This window comes from Tribolium castaneum, chromosome 7, assembly GCF_031307605.1.
Source record: "Tribolium castaneum strain GA2 chromosome 7, icTriCast1.1, whole genome shotgun sequence".
Classification (NCBI taxonomy): Eukaryota; Metazoa; Arthropoda; class Insecta; order Coleoptera; family Tenebrionidae; genus Tribolium; species Tribolium castaneum.
The window spans coordinates 7,754,761-7,777,884 of NC_087400.1; the positions used below are offsets into that span (position 1 = coordinate 7,754,761).

The 23,124-nt window shown below is 30.2% G+C and overlaps 2 protein-coding genes across 5 annotated transcripts in view; one reads left to right on the forward strand and one right to left on the reverse strand.

The window, feature by feature from the left end:
* LOC656074 (GTPase-activating Rap/Ran-GAP domain-like protein 3) overlaps positions 1-23,124 on the reverse strand; it is a 75,846-nt gene that overhangs the window by 22,883 nt on the left and 29,839 nt on the right. For 2 of the 4 annotated variants that reach the window (XM_015984100.2, XM_015984101.2), the window contains 3 exons: positions 4,381-4,450; positions 1,746-1,829; positions 1,573-1,654 (listed from right to left, as the gene is read on the reverse strand). In XM_015984100.2, the coding sequence (XP_015839586.1) occupies positions 1,573-1,654; positions 1,746-1,829; positions 4,381-4,450 (236 nt within the window). Of the gene's footprint in view, positions 1-1,572; positions 1,655-1,745; positions 1,830-4,380; positions 4,451-14,360; positions 14,539-18,236; positions 18,391-23,124 lie in introns of those variants that run through there. The other 2 variants (XM_015984099.2, XM_008200592.3) reach the window with 2 other exon arrangements.
* LOC656161 (odorant binding protein C11) lies at positions 21,724-22,632 on the forward strand. Its single transcript, XM_962706.5, has 2 exons — positions 21,724-21,884; positions 22,224-22,632. The coding sequence occupies exons 1-2, from the start codon at positions 21,831-21,833 to the stop codon at positions 22,569-22,571; spliced, it is 402 nt and encodes a 133-aa protein (XP_967799.1). The 5' UTR covers positions 21,724-21,830; the 3' UTR covers positions 22,572-22,632.

A 23,124-nucleotide genomic window follows, 5' to 3' on the forward strand; every position in this document is an offset into this window, starting at 1 on the left:
CTGATTTTTTAACATAGTTTTGTGTGAATTGAATACTTAAAATTAAAAAACAATATTTTTTTAAAGTCGGTAATGATGTTAGTCATCGGTAACTGTCACTATTGTATCTAAAAATATGAACTTGTAAAGTGAAGAATCGATTCTTCTTGGTGTTGAAGCTTTAATAATAATATTTTTACAGGGTTGGTAGTAACGTCAATGACCTTTAACTGTCGAATTTTAAAATATAATTATAATTACGGACTGTTTATAAAAAAATGTAGAATCTCAGGTCTTTTTATACAGCGTGCTCAAAAACTGGCGCACCAACTCAATGGTGTGTGGTAGAGAAGTGGTTACATATAAAAGTAAAAATAGTAAAAAAAATCTTTGTATAAAAGTTATTGATAAATAACGGATTTTAGATAAATGATATGTGGCAACGTTGTCTAACAGTCATGATTGCAATAGAATTTGATCCACAATAAAAATAAATTATTTTTGATACGGTTTCCTAGGAAACAATTCCCAGTGTTGGCACATCTACACATTGTGATTTTTTGGATGAATTTAATTTTTTTTTAAATTAAAAAAACTGTTAAAGTCTGAAAGTAAATTTAAAAATAATTATTCATCGTTTTGTTACGGAACGATTACCTGGTATGAAACATAAAAACGTAAAAAAATAAAGAAAACTAAAGAAGTTAACACAATAAGTTTGTAGCTCCAGATTTTTTAAAATATGACTTTAGAAATTTTTTCAACATTTTTCCCGTAATCTGCACTTGCTTCTTGATAACGTACCACTCAGTTGGTGCGCCAGTTTTTGAGCACCCTGTATATACTAAAATTTTTTATATACTAGCATTATTCGTTTTTTCTGGAAAGAAGAGGCAAACTTTAATACCTACTACGATCCTACATTCATTTATAGACAGGCTGTATTTATAACAGATTTTTTTAAGTTTTGCAGTTTTGAAAAAACTAAATATTTAAAATCATAACAATAATACTTTAACTGTTTTTATTATGTCTAAATATATGAAACTTTAAAGAAAACTAGAGATTCTTGTTGGTTTTGAAACTTTTTTTTGAACAGATTTTTACAAGGTTGATAACGGATTCTGTAACCTTAGTATTGCAAATAGTAACAGATTTTTTTTCTATTTTGTTATTATTGTATCTAAACATAAAGAAATTGTAAACTAAGTAATCGATTCTTACTGGTTTTAAAACACTGATGTTTTTGAGGAGGTTTTTTTCTTAAAAATGATTAATAATTTAATTAATCGCTATGGAATTGAGTTTGTATTTCCCAAAAGCTTGCATTCTAATTTTAGATTTTAATTTAATTGTGGTTTTCTCGGATTTTGCGGTAGCTGCTTCAGGATGTGTTTACCTTTAACATAAAATTAATTTTCTTGGAAGATTTTTAGTTTATTAGGTATTTTATTTATGAAAAGGTAAAGTTCGCGTAGTTGTCGGAAATTACATCTTGCCACTTTGTAGACACTTCCTATCAATCAGCGATTATTAGCTTTGCGGGAAATTGTAAGGGAATTTCAACAATAAAGCAAATTTGAAGCAACTCACATTTCCCAAGAAAATACTTAAAGTACCATCTCGTTTGATACTCTGGGTTTTCAAGGACCGGCGTGCTCGGCGACCCGAACATCTGCAAAAAATTCGCAAACCTTAATCAAAGGAAATTCAAAAGAATGTTATACAGTATGCGGTCACTGTAAACACCTCGAACAAACACCCACCTCGTCTTTCTCCCCAGGAGAGTCCCCGTTCTCGATCCGGAATCTCCGACAGTGCTCCTGGCCATCATTTTCAGGCTGCTGGAGCTGAAATGTTACCAAACAATTAATTGAATCACCACGAAACTAATCAAAGATCCGAATTCTGGCGTGGCGAGCTGTTTTCATTATTTTAGTTTGACGAAAACGCCTGAATGTGTGTGAAAATGAGTAGATTTTTCCGATTTGGGGAGAGGATTAAAATCTTCATTCGGTTTGAAAAATAAGCGGATGAATGCAATCACAAATATTTTTATTGAAAGAAATTCTCTCGGCTTGTTTACTGAAGGGATTTTCTCAAACGTCTATTCGTGTCTTGTTATTTCTGAGCCATGTCAGTGACGACAGATTGGAGATTCTTAAGCTTTGTAAGTCAGTAATCTCACTGTTATTGGTGTCGAGAATCGCGACAAATTTTTAGCCATTTTGTGATATTGGAAATACATCGTATTTTGCAACATTTGCTTTGAACTATTTTCTTCTTATTAAAACACCAGTTTGAGCGTAAACATGGCGCTTGCAGTCTTGTTTTGCAAGGTTGGTAACAGGGTCATTGACCGGTAACAATCGAACGTCAGTACTATAAATGATTAAAGTATTTTTTTGTTGATAACACTTTAACCCTTCTTTTTAATATCTGAATCTTAGATTATAAACTATTTTAAAACATGCTTCCCATAGCAGCGTGTTTTAAATTAATGTTTTCACTATTTTTAAAACACGCTTCCCAAAAAAAAGTCTTTTAAGTTACAATGTTCCAACAAAAAAAATTTGAATAACACTCATACGAAAACGCTTAAAGTTCTTTGGTGTGTAGACAGCTCCTAAACTTTAAACTTTTGTTTTCGAACTCGTGTTATTAATAACTATTTTTAAGTTTACTCGTATATAATTAAAAAATTGTTAATACATATTTTTATTTATATACAGGGTGACCCAGGGGTGCGTAATAGGTCTATAACTTTTTTGTTATTTGAAATATTGCCATGCCGTTTTAGTTATCCGATAAATCAACTTAAAGTCCACAAACTAAAAACATCTTTACTATACACAGGGTGTTGTATACAGGGTGGTAAACCAAAGTTATACTTTTTTAAATGGGACATAACATCATTAGATTCTACGCAAAAAGTAATGTAACTTTATATAAACTATTATAGGTTTATCTCTTTTTGTTTCGGAATTATTCAACTTTTTGTTATAAAAAAAGACCATTTTTTTAAAAAATCACTGCGAAATCGCTTATGAATATTTTACGATAAGATTGCAACAGAAAAACTTGGAATACCTTGTAGTTTTAGCAAATAGTCGACTTTTACTTAAAGTACGCAGATAATATACAGAGTGTGCCAAAACGCAAAAAGTTATTTTGAAAAACTTTTTTTTTTGAAATGGAATACCATAATTTTGTTTTGTATCGATTATATTTTTGATAAGCTTTTCAATGATATGGAATTTGCGTAGTCAATTTAAAATATTTTTCAAAAATTTTCAAAAAAAATTGTATTTTATAATATTCAAAAAATTTGTTAGCCTAGAATTTGATAGTGAAATGATAATTAATTTTATTTGTGCTAATGTGACTAATTACATTAGTAATCTAATTAATGCTTGATACATAAATGAATTTCACTCATCAAGAATTATTAATAAAATAAATAAAAAATGAATTTATTATTTTTTGAACACTTAGAAATATTGTAAATTTGATATACAAACCGCATATCATTAGAAAACTTATGAAAAATGCTATCGACACGTGCAAACAAATGGTGTTTCATTTGAAAAAAATGACTTATTCACCTTTTTGTGCTTTTTGCACATTCTGTACATAATTTGCATGTTTCAAGTAAAAGTCTACTATTGCTAAAACTACAGGGTATTTTAAGTTTTTCTGTTGCAAATTCGCCGGAAAATTTTCATAGGTGACTTCGCAGTGATTTTCCAAAAATTGTTTTTTTTTATAACAAAAAGTTAAATAATTCCGAAACAAAAAATAAAAGACACATAATAGTTTATAAAAAGTTACATTATTTTTTTGCGTAGAATCTAATTATGCAAAAAATATAGTGTTCCATTAAAAAAATATAACTTTGATTCTTTAGTCAATCTATCGTATAATGAAAACGGTATGGCAATATTTTAAATAGCAAAGAAGTTATAGGCCGATTACCCGCCGCTGGATCACCCTGTATCAAACGATTATTGAAGTTATAGTATAATATAATACTTATATAATATAATATATAATATAATAGTATATAGTAGATTTTTAATGGTGTCAGTGACCTGTAACTGTCAAACTTTTCAATATTAAAATCGAAAATTGTTCAAATAAAATACCAATTTGTTTTGCTGAGTCAATGACCGCGTTATATTATTTTTATTTTTTGTGTTCGATTTTTTATTATGCTTAGTCTTCACAAAATGGCTTTTGTTTATGTTTGCTCCGTTTTCTTTCACATTTTACGACTTAGATAAGTTTGGCCCTTTTATAAAAATAATGCCACCATAAAACTTTAGAATATCTTGAAGTACATTCATGATTTAAAGCAAAAATTTGTTCCTCCTGGCTGTAATACATCATAATTCATCATACCTGTTCTACTGAGCCATAATAGCGTCTGGAGAAAACTCCTCTCCGCGATATGAGATCACTCGCTGTTGAGCTGCAACAAAAACCAACATTTAATCAATCTTCTCTAAGTCTACAATAAAAATTTGACGATTTTTAATAATAAAGGTGTGTAATTCATAGTTAACACCGAAATAAAATGTGTAATAAAGGGATTTATTAATGCGTAGGTCACAGTTGCTGCTGTCTGGAATGTTTAGTAAATCTCAAACTGTATCAACTAACTGTTGCAAAAAACATGACCAGATGTCACGCTCTACGTGCTTTGTAACAAGAAAACTTTGCAGACTATGTCGCTCTATGTTTTTTTTTTGGAATTTCGAACAAGATTGATAACCCACCTGCATGAAGCAATTAAGGCTATTTCCTGTATGGCACATTTACGCAAATTCGCCCGCATGTGGAAACATAAATTTGCATCAAAAGTGCGCAAGATCGATAATGTTGCCACGTTGTTCTATTTTTACGAGTATTTATTAATGTTTTACACTGTGGCATTTGCATTTTTAAATTTAGTGAAATTAGTTGTGCAAGGTTGGCAACGGGGTCAATGACCGCATATGTCAAACGTCAAAAAAATCAGAAAAACGGTGTATTTTTTGAGGTTTGTTAATTTTTTGTTTTGTAACGCCGGGTATTTCAGTACTTGGGTAAAATCTTTGGTAACTAACCGATGGTAAATCTTTTTTTAGTGATTTTGTGAAAATTGGGTTAAATTCCCAGCTTCTTGTCAACATTGCGCCCTAGGATTTTAAATGCACAAGCGTTGTTGGCGTTGAAAAGTTCCTACTTTTACTTTTAACTTTTTACTTTTAATCACCAAGAAATCAAAAACAGATTCCTATCTTTTTTTTTGATTTCGTGGTGATTTTTTTCATTCTTTGCATTCATGCTTCATATAAAGTAATTATCGTGTCATTAAAACACGAACGAGTCGCAGAAAGTGGCAAAACAGCGTGAAATCTCGGAAAAAAAATAGATTAGGAAAACATTAGTTTAATTAACTCTGAAAAAAGTTGGTAACCAGACACATTTCCTTCGGTAAAGATTTTAACCTTGGGTAAATCATAACCAAGCACTAAAATACGCCAAACCAAGAAATAAATTGATAACCAGAATATTTTTAGTTTATCCATTAACTGAAATACCGAGCGTAACCCTGAAAAAAGTTGGTAACCAGACACATTTCCTTCGGTAAAGATTTTAATCTTGGGTAAATCATAACCAAGCACTGAAATACGCCAAACCAAGAAATAAATTGATAACCAGAATATTTTTAGTTTATCCATCAACTGAAATACCGGGCGTAACCCTGAAAAAAGTTGGTAACCAGACATATTTCTTTCTGTAAAGATTTTAATCTTGGCTAAATTATTACCAAGCACTGAAATACGCCAATCCAAGAAATAAATTGGTAACGAGAATATTTTTAGTTTAACCATAAACTGAAATACCGGGCGTAACCCTGAAAAAAGTTGGTAACCAAACACATTTCTTTCTGTAAAGATTTTAATCTTGGGTTAATCATAACCAAGCATTGAAATACGCCAAATCAAGAAATAAATTGGTAACCAGAATATTTTTTGTTTAACCATCAATTGAAATTTCGGGCGTAACCCTGAAAAAACTTGGTAACCAGACATATTTCTTTTGGTAGAGATTCTAATCTTGGGTTAATTATAACCAAGCACTGAAATACGCCAAATCAAGAAATAAATTGGTAACCAGAATATTTTTAGTTTAACCATCAACTGAAATACCGGGTGTAACTCTGAAAAAAGTTGGTAACCAGACACATTTTTTTCGGTAAAGATTTTAACCTTGAGTAAATCATAACCAAGCACTGAAATACGCCATACCAAGAAATAAATTGGTAACCAGAATATTTTTAGTTTACCCATCAACTGAAATACCGGGCGTAACCCTGAAAAAAGTTGGTAACCAGACACATTTCTTTCGGTAAAGATTTTAACCTTAGGTAAATCATAACCAAGCTCTCAAATACGTCAAACCAAGAAATAAATTGGTAACGAGAATATTTTTAGTTTAACCATAAACTGAAATACCGGGCGTAACCCTAAAAAAGTTGGTAACCAGACACTTTTTTTGTAAAGATTTTAATTTTGGGTTAATCATAACCAAGCACTGAAGTACGCCAAATCAAGAAATAAATTGGTAACCCTAACCCAAATATTTTTAGTTTAACTATCAACTGAAATACCGGGTGTTACAAATATTGTCGATTTTTGTTGTTGTGTGTACAGTTTTCCTTTTTCAGTTTTTTTAGTTTCATCTTTTCCTTTCCTTTGATTTCAATTTACTTTTTTTGCTTATTTTCTGTTCGCAATGTTTCTGGTCAATAAATTTGGCACAAAACGAGACACTAGTTGATTTTCATCCCGAAATTTCCTCCCTTCAAAGCAAATAAAATCGTCGTCACGAACCACCCCCTGTCACTCGTTTCTCATAACGACGCCGTTATAAACTACAAACGATGCTGCTTAAAACAAGTTTAATGTGTTAGTTGGAGAAAATGTAAAACGTCGTCGCATTCTCTACAAAGTAATATTTTCCAGAGAGACATTCGAGACGCAATCCCAGTCATTACGGAATAATTATAAGAAGTAAATAGAGTAAGATATAGGTGCTTGACACGAAAGCGCGCTTTTATCGCCCTCGAATATGGATGGATAAACGCCGCCTGTTACAAAGAAGATATCGACCTGTTTCGAGCCATAAGAAAATCATCAAAACCCCAAAACAGTTCCTCTAAACTAAATAAAACTTTATCGCGGGATAAAATTTTATTTCACTTCTTTCCAGTCACGATTCCGGCATTACGATACAGAACTCAAGTCTCAGACCCTACTTATCGCCATATAATTAAATTTGCTCAAATGCCCTCATCACAAATTCCGTTTATCTCCGACCGTAATTTCCAAATCGCATCAACTAACTAAAATCTAGCTTCTGCAAGTTTAATTATCGTGGTTTTATTTATACAATAGATCGAAGCTCAATTCCAGGAGTAACCTGTCTATGGCCAAACACGAATACCGTTCCTGTTTTGAGCTAGTTCGCTAATTAACAACTGTTGATTACGGTTATCTGAAGGAAAGCAATTTTGTACCAAACTGATTGCTGCTTGTTGGAACAGCCTTCAACGAGTTCGGGGAAAGAGCTGGGGCTTGAACTACAGTCAAATTTCAAGTTTTTTGCTTTTATTTTGTTGCGTTTGCCATTATTTTGTTGATTTATGAAGACAAAACGGGCAAAACACACTGAATAATGAATCATGATCGCAAATTGTAAACACTCGCTGCAATTAAGACAGGAGAATGAAGTGGATTTATGGTGCTGCACATTAATAAGGTAACAAGGAAATGTGGTCTTGATAACAACATGTATACCTTACTTACCTAAAACACATCAAAAATTTAAAAAATAAGGTGACAATTACGAACATTTTGGAAACCAAAAAATCAATTAGTGTGAGTATGGGATCCAATTCGTCCAACTTTTTAAAACAATAAGATAATTTTTGGTTTGGTTGAAGAATCGGACGTCACAAGATAATGATCAAAAAAATATTTATTTACAAAATAAAATATCTATACACATAAATGTATTAAAATATCATTCATTTTTTGCTTAATTTTTTTCTTAATTTTCTTTGCTCATTATTTGTTCAATGTATTTTTCTTAATTATTGTGTTATTTTAAGTTCGACGAATTTTTTTTATTTAAAACCAATATTCAGAATACTAAATGTTTTTTTACATTTTTGGTGTGTCCTCACCGTTTGTTTATCTTAACCTTCTTTTTAACAAAAAATGCATTTCAAAATAATATGAGATTTTTTTAAAGTTTTAAATTAACTTCGGTTTCCCGGGACATTTTATACAGTGTGGATTTTTTAACTGAAATAAAATTTATAACTTGGATATAGGAAATTTTCGTAAAAATTCCAGAAATAGGTCGCTTTTTGTTTTATCTTGCCCCTCATTTGGTGAATATGGTTTTGTTCATTTGCTGTCAAAACTGCACGGTAACGGTATGTCGTGTGACACCTCATGTGAAAGAGCACTGTACAAGGAATACAACCCACTGTTTGTTTTCTGAATACTTCAAAGCCTACGCGATAAAAATTGTAAAGCAATGTGGAATTATTGACTAAAATAAAATTTATAACTTGGATATAAGCAATTTTTGTAAAAAATCCTGAAACGGATCAATTTTTGATTTTCTTTGCACATTATTTGGTGCATGCGGTTTTTGTTTATCTGTTTTCAAAAATGCCCAGCCACCTTTAACATTTTTTTTTTCAAATGTAACGGTATGTCAAGTGTCACCTCATGTGGAAGAGCACTTTTCAAGAAATACAACGCATTCTTTGTTTTCTAAATATTTGCAAAGCCTGCGCGATAAAATTGAAAACCAATTTTCATAAGTTGAAAATAAGGAAATCGCACTAGAAATGTTGCAAAATGTTAGAAATTCATGCTACTGTTGTTATGTTATTTCTCAGGAGAGGAACGGTGCCCATTCTGAACAATTGTTGCATTAAATAATGTTCAACTTATAAAATTGGTTTTATTTTTTTATCACGTGGGCTTTGAAAAAATTCAAAAAACAAATAGTGCGTTGTAATGCTTTCAAAAAGGGCTTTCATATGAGGTGTCACTTGACATACCATTACATTTGAAAAAAAAAGTTAGAGGTGGCTGGGCATTTATGACAAGATATAAACAAAAACCATAGTAAGCAAGGAAAAATTAAAATTGACCTATTTCAGGAATTTTCACCAAAATTGTCTAAATCAAAGTTATTAATTTTATTCTTGTTAAAAATTCCACGCTGTATAAATGCAGTTAAAATCATTTCCTTTTTGTTCTGTAATTTTGTCGAAAATAAAAAATGACCAAATTTGAATTGGGTTTAAATCTCGGCTTAATCTCGTTTACATTAAAAAAAACTATTTTTCTAGGGCGAATACATTGGTGCTCGACTTTATACTGCAGCTCCGTTGTAATCGGCATTCATATAAAAAAAATTAAAAATTTCAATTACTCTAAATGCATTTTTTCAAAAACTACAAGACACCGTAAAAAGTTTTGCCAAGTTTTAATTTTCCCAAAAATTGGAACGATCAGATTATTTCAGCAAACTACAAAATTTTTATTTTTTTTTGAAAATTATTTCGTTGCATCGTAATTTAACTTATAGCATGCTACATTACTATATAAGTTTAAATTTGATTGCCTCTTCTTCAATATTTTAAGATTAACTTTTATAAAGTCAATAAATTTTTTAGTTTATTTTAATTATTTTTTACCTATAAATGTTTATGGAAATTATGATACATTTTTTTTTCTGTTTTTGTCGTTCACAATTAATTAAGTTTTTGACAAATAAAAGTTTGGCAACACTGTAATATTCCATTTTGAATGAAATATTGTCAAATATACAGGATGTTCAGTGTTGAATGTTTGTTTATTAATTCTGAGCATTACCTTTCTTAAAAACTTTAAAAAAACTTTTAAGTTGTATTTCGAAAGATATTTGACTTTTCCTACTCTTATTATTTATGATAAAAGTTAAAATATACCTTGAAAATTCGTGACTTCGTGCGTTTTAGTAGCAGACTGGAACTAGTTCTAGATTTTTTAATGGCAAAAATTATTAAATAATTTCTAATTTTTTTTTCCGTAGAAAAAATATATTTAGTCACCCAACTTAATAAACTTGTGACTAAAATATTGTTTATAAAACTTGATACAAAAACATAACATATCTATTTCTAAAGAGTAATGGCAATATTGGCACTGAATTACGAGTTTTGCTTTAATATTGTACGTAGTTTCCGTTACTACTTAGGGTTTCAAATGCCGATTACAACGGAACCAGAGCACCATTGTAATCGCCGTAAGGAATGTCGTAAGGAATTAAGTATCTCAAAGAAAAAACTTGTACATTACAAATCTATCGTACTGTTGAATGTATAAATACTTTAGGTAAATCTGAATACCAAAAAATTGCTATAGTTTGAGACTCACTAACTTATTTATTATGTATTAAAATGCGCTACAAATAAATTTCGATGTTTAATGTCATATCCCGTCTGCAAATGCATTTAAACTCGAAGTTGTAACACGATTACGCCCACTTTTGCCATTGCTCGCAAACTTGCTATGAAAACTAGTCCACGTTATTAAATTGAATTTGAGTAAAAATTACCAAAGGTATTTTTCCTCCTCGATAAGGGCAAATATCTGTGTTAAATAACAGCAAATATAAACTCTTCGGTAATTTGCGTCAACAAATTTTGTTCAGGATTTCTTCTTCCGCTTTGTCGTTAATAAAAATATCCACCAACGAGATTTTTTCTTTTAATGAACAAAGAATTCCTATATCCTGAAAGGTCCTCGAAAAGTCATATCCTGTCTTATAAAACGGAGAAAGGTCAAGTAGGAATCGGTTCTTGTCCGAGTGTCAAGTGGCTTTTAAGTATTGCCAACATTACAGATTTTCAAGTGATTGGTAATTGCAGCGAGGGGAAAAATTCAGATGAGGTGTTGCGTTCCGGCTGAAAAGAGCTTTGACATGTCTCAATGGAATTAAGCACGCAACACTAAAACCTGATGTAATATCTAATAGCCCATGTCACGTGAACTTTCAATTTAAAAGCCCGGAATTTAACTAATTACGAGGGTAATGGAGATGGAATTTGCGAGGATTTAGCCTAATTTTTTCACACTTAAAACACACTTTTGAGTTTTTCCATCACTCAAGACTGAATTATTAAGCGAAATGTGGAAAAATCCTGTCAGAAAATATTCTTATAAATGGCTGAATTCAGACACTTAAACACATTTGTATCGATTCGTCTACGATAGAACCGAGAATTCAGGTTTATTCAAATGTCTAACGTCTGAATTAAATTTTAGTCGAGTTGGGTCCAAAAATCGTAAAAATTATTCATTTAGAGGTAACATAAGTTTTCTGGTGGAATTCTTATCACCTGTTAGGGAATTGCTGATAAGCGTGTTTCTATTAAAGCTCACACGCCTGAAATGTGTAGATAAAAGCAAATAAATTGCCTGGGAAATGTACGTAAAGTTTTTTCATATTACTAGTCACAGAAATTTGAAATAAATATTACCTTTATTCCCTTGATTAGAAATGTATTACTCTGAGTGGTTTTTATAAACCACATGACTCAGATTTGACCAATAATAATAATAATAATAATAATAATAATAATAATAATAATAATAATAATAATAATATAAAAAAAAATAAAAACATAAAATTGCTTGTCCGGACTGACTGACCTATCAACAAAACCTAAAAACGGCTAAGTAGGGAAACCTAAAAATTATACAATAGTAAGCTTTTATAACGTACGCATGTACTAAGAAAGGACTTTTGTAAAATCACTTTCTCAGAAGGTATAATTTTTTTTATAAAAATCCGTCATTTTTAAAGTAATATTTTTGAAAATTAGTTTTTGGGCTTTCAGTTAAAAAAAGAAAGACTTATTTCAGGATTTTTGAAAAATCAACTCCTAAAGGCGTTAAATGGGGAGTTGAATTTAAAATTAGAATTTAGAAAATTCGTGATTTATAAAATTACATTGAACTTACATTTTTAAAAATTAATATTTAGGGTTTAGTTAAAAAAGGAGAAAGACGTGTTTTAGAATTTCTGGAAAATCACTCCCTATGGGGGTTACATGAGGTGTTAAAAGTTGAATAAATTTTTGTCATTTTCAAAGTTATATTCTTGAAAATTAGTATTTAGGCTTTTGGTTAAAAAATAAGAAAGACGAGTTTCAAGATTTTTGGAAAATCAACCCTTAAGAGGGTTAAATGGCGTAATAAAATTTGTATAAAAATTCGTAACTTCTGAATTTACATTAATTGAAGTTGGTATTTATGCCTTCAGTAAGAAGTAAAGAAACACTGTTTTAGTTGAAAATACTAACCTCAAGGGTGTTGAACAGGGGTTGGAATTTGTATAAAAATCCGTAATTTTTAATTTGTATCCATGCAATTGGTACTTGAGCTTTCGGTTAAAGATAAAAAACGTGTGTTTTAGAATATTTGGAATTTCTACCCCTAAGAAGGTTAAATATAAATATCCTTCATTTTTTAACTTATATTTATGAAAATTGTTATTTGGACAGTCGGTAAAAAATAAAGAAACACGTGTTTCATGTTTTTTGAAATCCCATTCCCAAAAGGATAAATATCAAATTCCGTCATTTTTTAACTGATATTTATAAAAATTGGTATTTGGGCATTTGGTGAAAAATAAAGAAACAAGTATTTTATTATTTTTAGAAATTTCATCCCCAAAGAGTCTTAAACATAAAAAATCGTTATTATTTTGAAGCTACATTCATAAAAAATTGTATTTGATCTTCCGAGCAAAAATGAAAAAAACGTGTATATTATATTATATGTTAATATAATATAATATATATTATATTCAATCCATTTGGGAGTGAAACTTTTAAGATCTAGAAACACGTCTTTTTTCATTTTTGATCGGAAGATCAAACACCATTTTTTATGAAAGTAGCTTCAAAATAATATATAATGTATAATATATAATATATAATATATAATATATAATATATAATATATAATATATAATATATAATATATAATATATAATATATAATATATAATAGTTAATATATATTATATATTATATATAATATAATCTGTCTTTTTCGAAGTTATAACCAAGAAAATTGGTATTTGAGTGTTCATCTAAAACTAAAATAAACACGTTTTTTGAGTTTGTGGAAAATTACATTCCAAGAGGGTAAACAAAAAATCCTTCATTGTTGAAGTTATATACAGACTGGTCCAGCCCAGCTCCCGTCTTTTGTAGCTCAGTTATTATTAAAGTTAGAGTTTTGTTATTTTGTAGAATATGTTATTTATACTCTGGGATACATTTTAGGAAATTATTTTTGATTAAGCAGAGTACCCCAAAAGTCGTATGACGTCATAAAATATTTTTATAATAACATGCTATTATTTTTTTGTACTCATTATGAAAGTTTTTGAGTTTCTTACACGTCTCTAAAGTTTTATTAAATCGAGTCAGGGATTCCTGTTAAAAAAATTAAAACCAAAAAAAAATTTTACGCCTTTAGTTTTAAAAATTAATAAAAATTAAAAACAGTGCTTTTTTGAAAACACTATTATTACGTAAGAGTTAAACAAGGTCTAACAGACATATTAAGTGGCTTTGATTGATTTGAATTATTACAGGGTGTTTACAATTTATTTTCAATTTTTTTTATTTTTAAATGTTTTTATTTTGTTTATTTTAGATGGCAACCTCTGTTTATTTTATACCATTTAATAAGGAATTAGAATTAATTTATAATCAAAATGTTTTAAGATTCTGAAATTAAATTGGTAACACTGCATAGTGAAAAAGTATTATTCAGCACAGCCAACTTATAATTTTTATACTACTTGAATCAAACTATCCTTTCGGTTTAAAGCATTTTTTTATAATGTAAGCAAAACATTCAAAGCGTTACCAACTTGAAGTTTCAAATCGAATATATGATAAAATTATTTACGACATAATTTATTTAATTTATGATCCAAAATATTTTAAATTCCTATTAGTGTAAGTATTGACTCTTCACAGCACTTTGAAACAGATATTACAATTAATTACGATTGCTTCAATGGTAAATGACATTTATTAAAATTGTCACGTGGCCTAAATCCAACCACCAGCAAGCAAGCACCACGGAGATGTTCTCTAGATGCGATACACTGATTGGTTTTCACAAACCATGTGACACAGATTTGACCAATGTGAGCATTACTCAGTGTTGCCAACTCAATTCGTCACGTGCCCACAGTGTGGCCACTAGCAAGTGTCAAAAAACACCAAAAGTCCCTTACATTGCGCTGCTGGCTCTTCGGTGGAATAGCTTAAAAGCACTAACATCCCTCGGCGGCTTGCTGCGAAAACTTGTCACACAAACACTTTTCGAACGATCGCGTGACGACGTATCCTCTGTCCTTTCACCTCTTAATCTCTGTACGAGCCTCATATCCAAACACAGCATGTCCTAGACACCTGGTTAGGGCAGAAATGGTGCAAGGAAAATTTAAATTTCGTGGCTTATCTCCCAGTTTTCTATTTATATCTAGCAATTTTGAACACAAATCCGTCGCCAATAAATTTTCAATCCCCAATTCTGCTGGAACAAATATTTTCCATGGTCTAGACCGCTATTATCTAAATGAATTGGCAAAAAATCTCCGACCTATGCAAGGGAGGGTCTAATTCAACATAATTAATTTTCCATGAATGATGATCCTGTCACCTAATTAGCAAACTTGGTGATTAATAAACCTGTTTTGTTGCGAATGGCGGCTTTGTGGGTTAAATGAAAGCGAAAAAGAGCGATAATGGGGTTTTAACACGTGGGACGAAAGATTTGGACGACTTTAATTAAAAAAGCGTGGGGCGAAAGATATTTTAAGAACATTTATTTAAAAAAAAAACAAAGTAATACAGTAACTGCGTCTCATGCATTTTTGCTTTTAATTACACTGTGTTTTAGAAAATGTGGTAAAGAAATTGCCAAACTCGGTTCTATTGAAAGAACCGACTCCTTTATTCCGCAACATTTTCGCTAGCTGTGAGCTATTTAAAGCAAATTATTTATGCATAGCTAAGTAGCCGAGTTTCCAAGTTGTACTTTTCAAAGAAAATGGCCAATTTCTATTCAAAATTTTTAACGTGAAACGGCTTCCTCGAGCCATTATGTCGGTTAATTCGATTTCTCACTTGGAGTTTGTGTGGTCGAAGCACATGCAGGATGTTCAATGGTCGTATTGATCCTAGAACACGCGAGTAAACAGTCGAGTGAAGTTGGCAGCTTTCGAACTTGTAAAAACACAAAAGTGACGCGATTTTGCTAATAAGATGAATGGTTGGCATTGTTAGGCGGCTTTGGGGCAATAAATCGTCGCTAATTTATTGCAAAATCTGAATTTTCAAGTTCTTTTATGCCCCAGCAAGATTTGCATACAGGCGGCGAAATTAGCAAATATTTCAGAGCTGATTGTTGCATCCGAAAAAATTTACATTTAATCAAGCCTCGGGAGATTTATTTGATAACTTCTAATTGGCGCCATGTGTTGGTAAAGCGTGTCATACGGCTCGATTTTTATTTTTATAACAATGAAATCACTCAATATGTCCGGTAATGTGAGAGCTTTAGCAAACACGAAACGGTATCTTTTTTGATTGCGAACTGGATTAACGAACTAATTACGTTTGTTAGCCTTATCACTGGAAATATTCGCGTTTCGAAAATTTTTGCGGTCAATATTTGATATTTTAGTTAAGGTTCGTGGCGGGATTGCTTATCAGTTTACCCGCATTTTACGGTTATTGCAAAAAGGAGGGTTAGAAAGATTCGATTTGCGGATTGAATCAACCTGTAATACAAGGTGTTTCGAAAAATATAAAAACTCCTACTAGCTCTGATTTTTTTTCAGTATATTAGACTAAACATTGTTCTATTAAAATCTAATAAAAATAACTTGTTTTAACAATTGTTTTTTTATTACTATTTGTTATTAAATCGTAAAAGAAATATTTTAAATCCAAAAATTCTTCTTACAGTTGAGAGAATTATTCTGCAGATTTTCTACATTTTCTACGAAATTTCCTAAATTTCAATAATTCTAGTACACCTTTTACAGCTTAGATTGTCGCAGGTTTGAGTTATTATTAAAGAATTATTATTTTACAAATTTCGTTAATTTATTATTTTTACTATACATTTATTTTATTATTGTGCATTTAATTTGTACCCAAAATTATTTTGATATTTTTATGAAATTCAGTAAATTAGCTTTGTAGAAATTCATTGATATCAGTTTAGTTATACAAAAAAAAATTAAATAAATTCAAGGGTATGTAAAAATTTTATTTCTACAAAAATTATACAGGGTAGAATTTTTAAATGGAATAAAATTCATAACTTAGATATAGGCGATTTTTGTAAGAATTCCAGAAACAGATCGCTTTTTGTTTTTTCTTGCTCATGATTTGGTGCACATGGTTTTTGTTAATTTGCTGTCAGAACTGCCCAGCCACCTCCAACTTTTTTTTCAAATGTAACGGTATGTCGTGTGACACCTCAGGTAAAAGAGCACTTCGAAAGCAGTACAACGCACTATTCGTTTTCTAAATATTGTCAAGTAATAAAAAAATTAAAGAAATGTGGAATTATTGACTAAAATAAAATTTGTAACTTGGATATAAGCGATTTTTGTAAAAAATCTTGAAACAGGTCGATTTTTTATTTTCTTTGCATATCATTTAGTGCATGCGGTTTTTGTTTATCTGTTTTCAAAAATGCACAGCCACCTCTAATTCTTTTTTTCAAATGTAATGATATGTCAAATGTCACCGCACTTTACATGGAATACGACGCACTCTTTGTTTTCTGAATATTTCCAAAGCCTACGCGATAAAAAAATGAAAACCAATTTTTATAAGTTGAAATTAGGTAAATCACACTAGAAATGTTGCAAAATGTTAGAAATTCATGCTACTATCGTTATGTTATCTCCCAGGAGAGGAATGGTGCCAATTTTGAACAATTGTTGTATTAAATAATGTTTAACTTATAAAACTGGTTTTTATTTTTTTATCACGTAGGCTTTGAAAAATGGTGTCACTTAACATACCATTACATTTGAAAACAAAAAGTTAGAGGTGGCTGTGTATTTCTGACAACAGATGAACAAAAGCCATATGAACCAAATAGTAGGCAAGGAAAAATAAAAATTGACCTGTTTCGAAAATTTTCACCAAAAGAAACTCCACGCTGTATAAAAATTAAATAAAAAAACAAAATTTTTTGAAATATTTTTTTTTAGAAAAATAGCACCCAATTTTTGTATTGTTTTGTGGAATATGATTTACAATATTAAACCTATTGTAAAAAAATTATAACTCGTATTATCACAGTTTTTTGACTGATTAATCATCATTTTTAATGCTTTGAAAACATTTTGTAAACTTTTTATTAATAAGCTGTTTAAAAGTAATTGATATAAAAATTAAACAAAAAATTAATTGAGAAACAAATATTTGAAGTAAAATTTATGCAGTACTAAACAATTAAAAATTTTACGTCCTGCTTCAATCATTGCACTCCTAAACCATTTATTTCAACTCTAACCGGATTCTATTTGCCCACTAAGGTTTCTGTTAATCTGCCTTTCTTTAATTGTGGAAATAAACGCGTTTTCTGGAAATGTCCAGAGTGAATCCCTACATCCGAACAAATGAAATTGTTTAGTGTTGAGTTCTTGTTAAATTATTGATTCAGATTTTTCATTTCAAAGGGCGAAAAATTCGTTGTTACGAGACTCTTCTCTTTGATGTGATGTCTAAATGAATCAAAAGAAATTTCTGCTTTGAGACAACGTTCACTGAACTTAAAAAAAAAGGTAAATTACTTATTCGTACCAAATAGTGAATTTAGTTAACTTGGAAGTTAAATTAGATAATGTTTTAAGATATATTGCACTTAATGGGAGTTTGGTGTTTGATTTACGCCGAAAGTTGGATAGAGTTAAGACTTGGATTTATTACTCGAAATTTTTTTACTTTACACATGTTCTTATCAAGCGTTTGAAACTGGGGCACGATAAAAATAAACACACTTTTACGGCCCATAAGTCACATTATTGTCCCATTTAGCTTAAGACCACGAAAAATAGACCCTTGCACTATTTCCTACTTACAATGAAATTAATTAATTTCGTGCGCGTAATTTGCGGCTATATTTCACGTCCGTATCGAGCACAAGTGTGTTAAATTGTAGCATCGCACTGCAGTTATAACACTTGGAGGCTATCGACCTTTAACCCGTAAAGCTGAGCTTCAACTGAGTTTGGTGAAGCTTTCGCGCGCGCTTTCATATGTTGACAATGTTTGAAAGTGTGGACAGAGGGCGCATGCGGCGAGAGTGGGGAGTGCAGCAGGTGGGAAAAAGTTGGATTTTCTGCACTGTTTATCTCTTATTTTAGCCTAATTAAAAATTAATTACATTTACCTAGTTACTTATATTTAATTTGTGACTTTTATCACAGCATTTTTTTATTATTCTTGCAATGTAATATTATGTTATACCAATCCTCAAAGTGCTATATCTCCAAATGGTACATTTCTACTCTCAGTATACTCAGTATATTTTGCAGTCTTATAAATTGTTATTATTACTTGTCAAAAAATGAAAAATGTGCAAAAGTGTAGACAAATTTAATTAAAACTACGAGCATTAAAAGTTAAAAAAAAGAAAAAAAAAGCAAAAAGCTCGTTTTTGCCTTGAAATACTTAACTTGTGACATGACCTCACTTGACTTGACCTGTGTTTTTTTATTAAATAATGTATTTTTTTTAATAAAAACTTTAACAAATGCTAAAACTAATACGAGTCTCGAAAAAGTTTTGTTAAATTTAAATTGCTGCGTTTAAAAAAATTATTAAAATATTTTTAGCCCATCAAGTTTTTTTATTTATTGACTCTCAAATGACAATAAAAAAGTAAAAAATAGCCAACAATATCTATTACGTCGTAATGTGACCTATCGTATTGCTCTAACTAGTTCAACATAATATGTAGTCTTCGTTTTTTTTTCCTTTTTTTCTTTTTTCTTTTCTGTTCTTTTAATAATAGTAATATTTTTTAAACAGAAACTCAAACAAACACTAAATTATTTTTTAGCAGTCCCGTTAAAAAAAAGTTGTTAATTTATAAGCTTTCGGGAGACAACAATAAAAAATTAAAAAAACAGGTTTTTTGCTTTGGTATTGCTAAGTTGTTTTATTTATGGTAAGTACTAAAATTTGACTTGACCTGACTACGGATATCTAAAACTAAGGATATGAAACGACGTACAAATAAAACGTCCCTCTTCTCGATAGTTCCGTTATTGTCACCAGAGGCGCAGTTGTTCCAGTTTGCAGAGCAATGAATTTATAAAAATAGTTGTAATTAAATAAAGGTTAGCACAAGACGAATAAAAAAAATACAGGCAAACAGAGCAGTAAATTCTTAATAGTAAAAGATAAAAATAACGCAAAAATTATATTCTAAACTATATTTAAAAAAATTTCAAACGTTTACCAATTTGCACTCTGCCCCATATTTGTAAAAACGCTGCGAATACGGTTATAGATACAAGAAAAATGCCAGGAAAAAAGTTGTTGAAAATTAAATTTTCTTTAAAAAATTCTAGGAGACCATGTCTCTATCTTTAATCATTTAGGCCTCAAAGTCACTCAAAGACTCTCAAGCGACAGATTTCCTTCATTTTGCCGGTGGTGAAGTATAAGAAAGTGAAATTATACCTAAACCGTTGAAGATAGACATATGGTGTTGGGACTTTTTTGTAGAAAATTAAATTTTTTACAACCTCGTTTTTACACATTTTTGTGTCTCCAACCGTATATGCTGCGTTTGCAAAAATATAACACAAATTGCTAATTTTAAGCGATATTTTTGTGAGCACCATCGCCTATTTATTAAAACGCTGCAAATACGGCTGAAGATATAAAAAAGGGTAAAAAATGGGGTTGTATAAAATTAAATTCTCTACAAAAAAGTCCTCGACATCATATTTCTATCTCTAACGGTTTAGGTAAAAATTCACTTTCCAATACTTATAACCACCGGCAAATTGATGGAAATCAGTCGCTTAAGCATGTTTGAGCGTCTTCAGGGCCTAAACCGTTGAAGATAAATATATGGTTTTGCTGACTTTTTTAAATAAAATTTAATTCTCTACAACTTTCTTTTGAACATGTTTCTTGCATCTTTAACCGTATTCGCAGCGTTTTGTAAAATACGGGACGAAACAAAAATTTTAAATTTTTAATAATTTTTTTCTCATGTTCCTCATAAAAAAATTTATCGTCAGCTTTTCTCAGTTTGTTAAAAATGCAAAGTGCTACATTTCTGCATTTTTTTCCAAGTAATTAGTGAATTGGTTAAATTTAAATTAATTTAAAACGATTTGTCACCGAGACGTTATAACGTTCGAAGCGCTCTCATTTTACTCTGCCGTACTATTTCTTTTAGGTACAGAATATCGTGCGATTTTATATCTCGTTTCGTCTCCTAGTTATAGTTCTTCGTAGACCTGACCTAACCTGACCTATTTATAGTTCACAGACACTTATACAAATACTAAACTACAATGTGGAAAACATTCTACTAAATTTTAAGCACTGACACGTTTAAAATAATTATGGTTTGTGGTGACATTTTTAAAAATACACCTAGTAACTGATTCACAAGTATTCAGAGTTAGAGGTTTGCATTTAATGATATATAAAAATAAGAAACAAATACAAATTAAACTTAATTCACCGAAATATTTATAATCAATAAAAAAATAAAAAAAAAGAAAACAAAATTGTAGTATACCACAGTTGTTTAATTTATGGTAAATATGTTTATTTCATTTGAATGTGATCTGAACCCATTTGACCTTATATGTCTTTTTTTGTTGTATATTAAATTAATATAAAATACTACATCAGTTCTGAATTGTTTTAGAATATCAGTTTTCTCCCACATCAAAAACTTGACTCATATTTAAGAATAGTGGAGGTCATTTAACAAATAAAAATAAGAAACAAACACAAGTAATCGATTTATTTCTTGAAATATTTGTAGTCTACCGTTCTTTTTCGTTTGTTGACTTTTGATTAAGGACAAGAAACATTTATTCTAAATAATTTCAAATTCAAATTAGTGTTAGAAAAACACTTATCTACCTATTTTCTTTATTTTGCGAACCTTCAACGCAAGCGAAATAATCGTAAATTTCCGCAATGGAAGTAATTCTCCAATTCACTGATCTATAGATCGTCGAGGGAATTCGAAGGAAACTGCCAACATTTATAAATTTTTAACATTTGCTCTTTTATTTACAAGTTTGGAAATAAAATTAAAGCAAACTTTTTTAATTTTATGTGCCATTGTTCCAACTTTCCTTTGAATTTATGTGTAATTCAGTCCCTTTCCGTGCGAAACCCTACATGTTCCAAATATGTTAAAATTAGTTTCCGCCGCAAAAGTCATTAAAGGCTTCGCTCAATAATAAAATGATTAAAATTGTTATTAAACAACAAGCGACGATAACTTGTTATTGACAATCGGATAAAAAATCGATTTTTTAACAATGCAAGGAAAAGTACATTTTGCAATCTTGGGTCACACTTTTTGCAAACACCACAATTCTTCCATTGGAAAACAACCAATCACTATATAAACCCAACAAATTCGCCCCAGTCTCAGTTGAAACCCAGCGCCGAACCCAAAACTCAAAATGAAAATTGTTTTGTGCCTTCTTGCCCTCGCCACGGTCGCACTTGCCAAAAAGGTACACCATTTATTTTCAATAATCATTTTTATTCGATAAAATAGTATTTTATCATGATAAAATAAAACCTTATCGTCTTACAACTATGTTTTTGACGTTTTTTCTTATTGTTTTTAAATTGCTGTCAAAATTAAAATAAAATTTTGTCATGTTGTATAATAATATTTTATATAGCAGATGTTAAAATGTTTTTTTATCTACTCTTTAGAGTAGATAAAATGTTTTAAATTTATTTCATTAAATTTCAAATTAACTTTTTTCTCTGCTCCTGCTCTGGAAAAAAAATGTTGAATTATATTATCGCCCTGTATAATAAATAACTAATTTTCTGTTATTTAGTGCTTCTTGGCTGAGGACACCGATAAGCTCGAGGTGATGATCAACGAGTGCAAGACTAAAACTGGAGTCCCTGATGATATCCTCCAAAAGGCGCGAAACGGTGAAAAAATCGATGATCCCAAATTGAGAGAGCACGCTTTGTGCATGATGAAGAAATCTGAGATGATGAACGATGCTGGAGAGATGCAAATGGACAAGATTAGGGCCAGGATCAAGCATGCTGTGAGCAATGAAGCTGAAGGGACCAGGATTATGAACGAATGTGCTGTGAAGAAGGACACACCTCTGGCGACCGCCTACGAAATGATTTGTTGTCTCATCCGCAACAAAAATTCGGTCGATGAGTGAAGAAAATAAAAAAAGTGTTATTTCCTCTTGTTGTTTATATAAATAAAAATTAAGAAGCGAACGTTTGCATTTTTTAGATTAAATGTCCTAAGTGTACCTAATTAATTGCAATTACAATTAGTTCAGGCCAATTGTAATTAATTAATTAATTAATTACATCCAGGTTTTAAATCAGTGAGAGTGATGCTTTATAACTGACTAAAGTTAAAAAAATTCTAAGTATACCTATGTTACTTTATTATATTATTTACATATTATACAGTATGTGTTAGTTAAAAATATTTTTTACTAAGTGTCAAAAACTAAAAGATTTACAAAAATCAACGTTTGCTATTAAATAGTTTATCTTTTATTATATGCATGTAAATTTTTTTAGATTTTTTTTACCCTTCGTTTTAATTAAAATAATAATAGTAATAATTGAAATATTCATTAATCGATATTTCTACCTCATTCGAGTGTTTAGAACTCTTTCAATAAAATTTTTAATTATATACTAGTACAAAATGTAATAATTAAAAAAACAAAACATATATAAAAATAGGAAAAAAAA